This window comes from Cynoglossus semilaevis, chromosome 13 (genome assembly GCF_000523025.1).
Source record: "Cynoglossus semilaevis isolate Cse_v1.0 chromosome 13, Cse_v1.0, whole genome shotgun sequence".
Lineage (NCBI taxonomy): Eukaryota > Metazoa > Chordata > Actinopteri > Pleuronectiformes > Cynoglossidae > Cynoglossus > Cynoglossus semilaevis.
In genome coordinates, this window is record NC_024319.1 from 17587436 (window position 1) to 17597755 (window position 10320).

At 38.6% G+C, this 10320-nt stretch overlaps 1 protein-coding gene across 1 annotated transcript in view; it reads left to right on the forward strand.

Moving 5' to 3' along the window:
- Positions 1 to 9501, forward strand: part of nr2f5 (nuclear receptor subfamily 2, group F, member 5) — a 13418-nt gene extending 3917 nt beyond the window's left edge. Inside the window, exons 2-4 of the mRNA XM_008324006.3 lie at positions 5590 to 5870; positions 6513 to 6759; positions 9182 to 9501. Coding sequence (XP_008322228.1) covers positions 5590 to 5870; positions 6513 to 6759; positions 9182 to 9501 — 848 coding nt within the window. The remainder of the gene's footprint in view (positions 1 to 5589; positions 5871 to 6512; positions 6760 to 9181) is intronic.
- Positions 9502 to 10320: the final 819 nt, after the last annotated feature.

Sequence of the window (10320 nt, forward strand, 5' to 3'; positions counted from 1 at the left end):
TCTTTCCCTCTATCATTCTTCTGGCTGGATTACACATTAGCCATAGCTTACTCCTATCTGCTGTAGAGCATTGACCTGCAGGTCAAAGTTCAGGGCCAAATTAAAACTATGTGATGGATCTATATAATCATACACTGCCCTCTGAACTGAATTAAAAAAAACAAAAAAAAACACGAGTAGCAGCACATCACACTGCCGTAGGCACACTGCATAGATTCTACAACGTATTTATTGATTCCTTTGGGTTTTTTTTTTCTTAGCTTGAAGTTCTAGGTGATCCTACATTTAAAGGTCATCAATTCTTGTTATATTTTATAATAATTATTTATTTTAAAATTAAAAAAAAAAAAATTAATTTACATTTTGTTCGAATGTGTATGCGTAAATAATATTTGAAAGACATTTGATGATGTTCTTATTTGAAGATTTGGGGAAAAAAAATGGCTTCCATCAAATTAGGTTTAAGTTCGTGATTATTTTCTGTCATGTCTTAGGGACAGAAATGTTTTCACGCCCTTCGCGCCCTATCCGACTCACACCGCAGCGAATTGAAATACTATTGAGAACCTGCTAACATGTATATTTTTTATCTGTACAAACCACTGTATGAGGTGCTGCCACCTAGTGACTGGAGGCTTGTTATCATTCAAGCCTTAAAAAAAAAATGAAGGATTCGATACTGCACTGAATCTAATTTCAAAGCTCTAATTTTCTTTTTTTGTCACTTTGTCTTCTCCAATTTCAGTCTCTTTTCCCTCAAGGATATTGTTGTGATTTAAAAAAAAATTTTTTTTTGACCTATGTGGCGCTGGACATTGTTATTCATTATCACTTCCTACTTTTCTTTTTCTTTCTCCTCTCTATGTTATATCTTTCTTCCATTTTATCTCTCATTGTCACCGTCTGAGCTATTGGCATGGAATAACAGAGAGAGCCATTCAAACTCACTCAAGTGCTCTCGGCCTCTCAGCCACGAGTGGCCTCACACAACGAGTCGTTTCCAAAAGTCAAGGGGATCAAGTACATTCATCGCCATCTGAAGGATTAACCATTAATTGAAGTGAGAGCAGATTAGTAGCTGTGTTTTTTTTTTTTTTTCAAATCAATAACGTTGAACCAAAGGTTACCAGTAGAACAGAAGGCAGTTTTGTTTTTTCGAAGTTGTTTAAAATGCCAGTACATGGTGACGATTTTAAATGACTCTCATTTACTTGGCCTTAAAGTGATCATTAGAGAAGACACATTAAGGTTTAATCTCTTAATTAATCTACGTACGGGAATCAGATCCCTGTACCTACCATCTACGGCAGGGTCTGTCAAACATGTGGCCCGCAGGCCAAAACCGGCACACGAGAGTGTTCAATCCGACTCGCTTGATTAATTTTGAAAAAAATAATGTTCAGGATATTTTTTGTTGTAAAATTAAATTTCACTAAATATGAATAAATAATAATAAATATCCCCCCCACTGTGTATTTTGGAGGCATTACATAATGTATTTTATACGCAAGTACGAGCAGGTACGTAATTTTAGTTGAGATGGTCCAATAGCAATTTTTTGGGACCAATTTCTAATTTTTTTGCTTACTCGCCGACACTGATTTTTGCAGATTCTTCAGCGTAAACCACTGTCACAAGTTCTTTCTTCAGTTCAAAAACCTTCAAAATAAAATGCTGGGTCTGGAATCGAGTACTGAACGAACATAGAACATGACCTTAACTGCAATAATTACAAAATTAAGTTTTTTTGTTGTTGTTGTTGTTGTTTATTTTTAACAACAAATTGGGCTGATGGTCTTGGAAAAAAAATTATAATTATGATTGTTTTGGTCAATGTTTTTTTTTTCTTGTAATTTTTTCTTACAATTTTCTTAATACCTTACTGTTGAACTTCCTCTAAAATAAATATGAAATTTAAATATTGCAATAAAAATAAACACTTAAAACTCACGCAATCTTTCGAAAACACCGCATTAAATAAAGAATACAATCCATATTAGTAAAATATAAAAATAAAAAAACGTGTTAAAACATAACTCTAATCCAGGTATAAGTAATAGATAAAAACTTGTTGAAGTAGTTGCAATGACAAATTAAACCAGAAGGAACAAGTTATTCATACCAAAATTTGTTCATGTTTTACTGCACTGTCACAACATACTGAAAGATATAATAAAATTCATTCAAAATTCTACTATATTTAATAAACACTAGTCAGTAACTCAATCTAAGCCCAGGGCAAAGAGTAAACATAGTACATGCTGGTAGTACTGCTGCTTTTTTTTCTGTTTCTGTATTAATTCAGACACTGTGTGTGTTTAAACTTCTGCCCTCTTGGCTCCGTTCTGACGTACTTAAAACACCTAGGTCAGAAAACACCCATAAGCCTTTGGGAAAGCAGGGAGTGTGCGTACATGCATGAATGATCGTGTTTAAGTGTCAGCTTGAATTTGTTGTTGACAACTAAGCGCCGGCTCCCCCTACAGTCGACCTTCCTGTTGCATTATTGTGAACGCCTGAATTGCTTTAAAGCGAGTGATCATTGATCCCGGGTGTAATAACAAAAAAAATAAACGGACAACATTTCTACGGAGTTGCTGTTCCAGGGTCACTTCACACTGCAGTCGAAATCAGCGATATTCAATTTTTTTTTTTTTTTGTACCATGCCTCCGCCCCTAACTGAAATACTATTGGGTCAGTCAATCAACAATCAAGATACAGTAAACATAAAATAAAATACATAAATAATAATACGTTGGAATAAATAATAATAAATAATACATAGAAAAAGGATAGTAGAGTACAGTACAGACTATAGTACACTATAGTACTAGTAGATCATAGAGTAAGAAGAGGTGCATGTTAGTGCAGGCATTGGCAAACTAAGGCCCGGGGGCCGGATGTGGCCCGTTCGGCTTTTTAATCCGGCCCGCCAAACTTTTACAAATTGTTGAATTTATTTATATTATCATTATGCTTCTACCTTCTCGCTGCAATACCCACGTTTCCCCAATAGATGGCGTAGAAAATGCTAAAAGTAAAGATGTTCTTTGAAGAGAAACATTTTTTAAGTGCTTTCTGAAATTAAACAAAATAATTGATCAAAAAAATAGATTATTAAAATTAGCAACATTTGCAACAACTTTTTCCTTGTTTATCGTTCAAGCAGTATACTGAAAGTCCCCTCTTGCGCCCCCTGTGAAACCTGACTGCGCCCCCCCCCTCAGGGGGGCTCGCCCCACTATTTGGGAAGCACTGGTCTAAACACACTCACTCACTCACTCACTTAACTGACAGTTACGTCAGCAAACAACATAATGGGCTGAAGATGACATAATCAACAATGACCTGACTGTGATTCAACCACTAAACCAATACTTCTCAAACAGTGGGGCGGGGACCCCTGGGGGGGGGCGCGTTGAGATACCAAGAGGGACTGCAATGTAATATGGCACGCTGGACATCAGGACTGCAATGTAATATGGCATGGACTGGACATAAGAGTACTATTGCAGTAATGCTTGAATGATAACAAGCCTCCAGTCACTAGGTGGCAGCAACTCATACCGTAGTAAAAAAATATACATGTTATATTTCATAACCACTCCGGGGGAAATGTGTTTTGCGTTAATAGCCGATCTGCTGCAACAGGCCTGCTCTCCTTGGAGACACCAAGTGTGTGGTTTCTCTGGGAATCGAACCTAGGACTCAGGTTGGCTAACTGCTACACTATGGCACCACGAATATGTACTACAGAAGCGGGATAAGAACCCGCGCCTCCCGGGTAGACTGCGATCTGAACGCGGTGCCGCTCAGACCGCTCAGCCATCCTGACTCCGTTAACCATCTGTTTCTGGTCACCGGCCGGCCGGTCGATGAGCGCTGTTTTCCTGCTGGTCAGCAAGACTTCTAATGCAGGCGGTAGCCTCCACTCAGCATTAACAAACGTTCCCAAGAAAATGAAACTGTTTAAGGTGCTCAAAGGGCTTTTGTGACCAAAAGCTATTATTAGAGGTATTTTTGTCACGGTCTAGAGTTATTTGACCTCTTGTTTTTTCAGACCATGTGCCGTGTTGCGTTCAATTGACACAGCTGCTGTGGTCAGACCGACAGGTGATGCAATGCCCGGAGCATTTTTCCAAACCCTACCACATGCTGTTTTTTTTTTTCTTTTTCTACACGTCCTCCAACCACCTGTTGCTTCCTGTCAAGCAGTTCTCTCTCTCTCTCTCTCTCTCCAATCGTCCCTTTACTTGAGTCTCCAGGTACAAATTCACCCTACTAAAGCAACTGATTCCTCTACACTGGTTGAATATGGCCATTATTGTGGGCTACGGGAAAACGGAACTTTTCAAATTATTTCAAGTTGATGGCTATTCCTCAGCAAAACTTTCCTGTCACAAATAACTGACATCTATAGACTTTTCAGGTCATCATCATCCCTTGTGTAACGGTAGATGAGGTAAAAGAGTGTCGGGGACAACGGTACAGGCGTTTTCCACATGGTCCTTTAAGTACCCGTTGACACACCACGTCATCATTACTCCATGTGTACGTCTATGTGCCCCCAACATATATATATATATAAATATATATATACATATATATACATATATATACATATATACATATACCTATATATGTATATATATGTATATATATATATATTTTATATATTTATATATATATATATATACATATATAGGTATATGTATATGTATATATATATATATACATCATGGATTTTTTTTTTTTTTAAAAAACCCGATCCCCCGAAATTTCCCCTTTTCCCATTTATTTTTTTTTTTTTAAAAAAACCCAACCCCCGAAATTTCCCCTTTTCCCATTTATTTTTTTTTTTTTAAAAAAACCCAACCCCCGAAATTTCCCCTTTTCCCATTTATTTTTTTTTTTTTAAAAAACCCGATCCCCCGAAATTTCCCCTTTTCCCATTTATTTTTTTTTTTTTAAAAAAACCCAACCCCCGAAATTTCCCCTTTTCCCATTTATTTTTTTTTTTTTAAAAAACCCGATCTCGCGAAATTTCCGCTATACCTATGTATATTCTTTTTTTGAAATTGAGATAAGCGCATTTGCGAATGATTGCTGTTAGCTTTGTATACCTAGAGATCGAGATCGTACACGGCACGCTATTGGCGATACGAATACAATGCGGTGTTCTATTGGCTGATCGAGCATGCTCTTCTGTTCCTCACTTCCGATTGGCTCATGCATCGTAGCGTCTCTCAGCGTCTCCCCTTGTCTGTCGGCCACTCTAGTTCACGTCGTTCACGTCGCTATTCTCCAACTGTACTGTGCGTATAATTGCGTGGGAAAGGGTAATACAGTCTAGGGAGGGGTTGATAACAGTGTGGGGGGAGGTTTGTAAAAGGGTAAATATATAATAATAATATTATTATTTATTTTATTATTTATAATAATATGATAACTATCCTGCCTCTACTTTGTGAGTTTTCCCATTTTTCGATAGGAGAGGGATCACTGTATAGAATTTAAAAAAAGTATAGCATGTAGAGTTAAAAAAAAAAACCTGGTCTAACTCTCATTTCTCTCTGTCATCTTTGCAGCTGTACAGAGAGGACGGACATCAAACTCTCAGAGCAGCCCAGGCCAATACCTGACAAATGGCACCGATCCATACAACAGCCAACCCTACCTCTCTGGGTTCATTTCTCTTCTACTGCGTGCCGAACCCTACCCAACGTCACGGTACGGTGCCCAGTGCATGCAGGGAAACAACGTGATGGGCATCGAGAACATCTGTGAACTGGCGGCCAGATTGCTGTTCAGTGCCGTGGAATGGGCCAAGAACATCCCTTTTTTCCCTGACCTGCAGCTAATGGATCAGGTAAGTTTAAAATGTAGGTAGGCTTTGTTTGGCAAAACTGATTTAAAAAAAAAAAAAAAAAAAAAAAAAAAAAAATTTTATATGTTCAAACTCTTTCAGCCTCTCATGTCAAACTTTATCTCTAGATTTTTGACATGCTCCGGGTCAGGAGCAGATAGATGGAGCGCTGGTGTGAACTAAGATAAATGACATGTAAAAGTCATTTTCAAGTCATTTTTATGTGATTTATAATGTCATTTACTTTTGTATTTTTTACGCCATCTATTGGGGAAACGTGGGTTCGTGCAGGGAAAAGGCAGAAGTGTAATGATAATATAATAAATATTAAAAAGCTGAACGGGCCGCATCCGGCCCCCGGGCCTTAGTTTGCCCATGCCTGTGCTAGACCTTGTAAGTCTTTCTGTTGCCTAGCAATATAATCTCTGGCATCTTTCCAACAGCACTATGGTGTAGTGACCATATTACTGCTCATCACTGTTGTTTCTTGTCTTGAATGCTAACATTAGCACATTTTTTTCCCATCAACCTCAACCACAAACATCGCTCTTAGAAATATATTTCGCTTAAATATAAAATAATTCCAGTGCAGAGTCCGATTGCAACATGGTCAACTAAACTTTTTTTTTTTTACTTCTATTCTAGGTGGCGCTGCTGCGCATGTCATGGAGCGAGCTCTTTGTCCTCAACGCAGCTCAGTGTTCCATGCCACTGCACGTGGCTCCTCTGTTGGCAGCGGCTGGCCTGCACGCATCGCCCATGTCCGCGGAGCGCGTGGTGGCGTTCATGGATCACATCCGCGTCTTCCAAGAGCAAGTGGAAAAGTTGAAGGCGCTGCAAGTCGACACAGCCGAGTATTCCTGCCTCAAGTCCATCGTGCTATTCACATCCGGTGAGTGTAACCACCAGTTTGGATCTTGATATTGAGTGAGAAGGAATTGACCAAATTGTCACGTTAACCGTTATATACAGCTAACCGTTTATATGTATACACATATATATATTAGCTACCCTATGTTTACCTCCGTGTTTGAGTTTAAAAGACTATACTTTTAACACTTTACTTTACTTGAGGCGTCTCAGTCAGTGAAGTGACAGTTCGGCATGTTCCTCGGTATTGACGTCATGGTTCGGTACATATTTGCTCACAAAATAATTATTTTATATATTTATATTATATATATATATATATGTATACACATATATATATACATATATGTATACACATATATATATATACATACATGTATTTGTATATTGTAAAACAATATATATATATCGAAACACACATATATATATATATATACATGTATTTGTATATTGTAAAACAATCCGGAGGAATCGAAACACACATATATATATACGTATATATATGTATATATATATATGTGTATATATGTATTCACATATATATATACATATATATGTATATATATATGTGAATACATATATACACATATATATATACATATATGTATACACATATATATATACATATATGTATACACATATATATATATATATACATACATGTATTTGTATATTGTAAAACAATCCGGAGGAATCTAAACACAGGTAAAGTTTGTTTTCTCACGAAAGCAACTTTCTTCAGTTGTTTTTCTTTATTAACGTATTAACACATGTTTCTGCAACTGATTATTATTGATTTAAGTTACAAAAATCGTTAATTGCTGTGTAATAAAATGCTTTTTAACCTCTTGCGGGCTGCAGTCGGCCCACAGGCCTTGAGTTTGACACGTGGGACGTAGGGGGTTCAGTTAGGGCAGAAGCAACACTCTGTGAGCAAATAACGTGTTCCCAGAGTTGCATAAATCTGCTCTGTACTACTAAGCACACTGTGAAGCACGGGTGAAAATATTTCGGTCATGCCGTCATGTGTGCGATGAGTGCAAGCAAAGATGTAAAGAAGTAGTTTCTGACGACCACATTTGTCTATTCTACTTCTCAGGTTAAAAGAATGAACCTAAGGTTTTATAAATATAACCTAATCATAATAATACATTTGACACATTCTCAACACATAGAATTACAATGGCCCTTGAATCGATGTGAACTCCATCCATTGAAAAAAAACAAAAAAACCCAACAATCAGCAGGGAAACTACTGCTTTGTGCAAAAATAGGACAACATTCTTGAGTTTCACTCTCTACAACAAAGGTCTAAGAAATCCTAGACATGGCCGGCTGCCATCTCGGTGGCTGCCACTGGGAGCAGGCATTCTCAAGCAGGGTAAAAATAATGCCAATGAAATCATAAAAAAAATAAGTAAATATGTGTATATGAACATAATCTATCGCAGAGATTTTGCCTAGTCAAAAAAGAACATTTCGGATAGCCGACTAGCCCGCGCTGGCCGCGGTATTTGCTTGCGTCATCGCAACTTTCTTTTACATATATACATGTATACAGTACATATATATGTAGAGTAGGGCTTCATATATTTATATATGTATGTATATATATATATATATATATATATATATATCAAACGTGATCCGATTTTTGTTGCCGTTCACGGCCCGTTCTCATTGTAATGGAGGGAGAGGGGTCGATCACGCTGCATGGTGGGCATGTAGGGCCAGTTGTAGCTAGATCCCGACAGCAACATGTCACGGAGCAGCGTCTCGATAGGCGTCTTGCCCACCAGGCGCACGAAAAAAAGCTGCTCGATGACCGGAGATGAGACGATGCGCAGGGATGGGAGGCGCAGAAGGAGGCGCCCGAAGCGATTTGGCTGGTTGGGGTACTGGTTTCGCACATACTCCTCCAGGGCACACTGAGACTTTTCCTGGATGCTCTCCACATGGGCGATATCTGACAATCCCATGGCGTCTGTGAGTGGGGAACGGAAATATGCGAATATGAGTTTCATAAGTCGACAGTGTGTTACAGAAAAGTTAGAAAACGTTGGTAAACGTAAGTGAAAATTGAAACTGGACTAACATGACTAACACGAGCAGAGTAAAATCATTTTTAGATTTTTATATATATATATATATTTATATGTACATACATCTGGATATATATACATAAATAATGTATAGACATTATATATGTATATATATATACATATATAATGTCTATACATTATTTATGTATATATATCCAGATGTATGTACATATAAATATATATATATATATAAAAATCTAAAAATGATTTTACTCTGCTCGTGTTAGTCATGTTAGTCCAGTTTCAATTTTCACTTACGTTTACCAACGTTTTCTAACTTTTCTGTAACACACTGTCGACTTATGAAACTCATATTCGCATATTTCCGTTCCCCACTCACAGACGCCATGGGATTGTCAGATATCGCCCATGTGGAGAGCATCCAGGAAAAGTCTCAGTGTGCCCTGGAGGAGTATGTGCGAAACCAGTACCCCAACCAGCCAAATCGCTTCGGGCGCCTCCTTCTGCGCCTCCCATCCCTGCGCATCGTCTCATCTCCGGTCATCGAGCAGCTTTTTTTCGTGCGCCTGGTGGGCAAGACGCCTATCGAGACGCTGCTCCGTGACATGTTGCTGTCGGGATCTAGCTACAACTGGCCCTACATGCCCACCATGCAGCGTGATCGACCCCTCTCCCTCCATTACAATGAGAACGGGCCGTGAACGGCAACAAAAATCGGATCACGTTTGAAAAGAACTTTCTAAAGATTATGTCTTTATTCATCTTTACTTCCCTTTATTATCGGTTTTCCCGAAAGGAAAACATCATCCTCACCGTTGTGCCCAGACACTTGGATTGAACAGGTGACTCCGTAGTTGGATATCTGTGCTTCGGAGGCGTTCTGCAAGACTCGACGGCACGTTGGTGCAGTTCCTCCTCCTGTTGCCGCTGCAGTTTGTTGTTCGACATAAGAGTGTGAGCTGCATAGGCTTGGTAGAAAGGATTATTGCACAGTTCACCAGCAGGTCTGTTTGAACTCACTGCAGTCGACGGTGTCAAACAGAGGCGGCCGAAAAAACAAAACAATAAAAACAAAAACAATTTTCGCTGACTGTTGCTTTTCTGCCGGGATTTACTAAAATTGTACAGGAGCAAGGAAGCAAGGGCTTCGCAAGATGGACTCCGGAACAAAGAACTCAAAGCCTGTCGTGTATTCACCTCTTTCGTATAAGAAGAGAACCGAAAGCCATTAAAAGAGATAAATGCCAACATGTATTGGTTTTGCAGGGGATATATTTTGTTGTTGTATGTTTGTATTAGTACTGTGTTAATGTTGAAAAAAAAACAAAAAACAAAACTCACAGTTGTTTTCATTTGTACTGTATATCACTGATTAATTACAGGCATGTATAAAAAAAATATTACACTCAGATAGACCAAACTAAGGTTCACCATAACCTTAGAGCAGGCGTGGGCAAACTTTGTGACTCGCGGGCCAGGGGTGGTCCTAAACTCGACAAGTGGGGGGGGGGTGGGGGTGT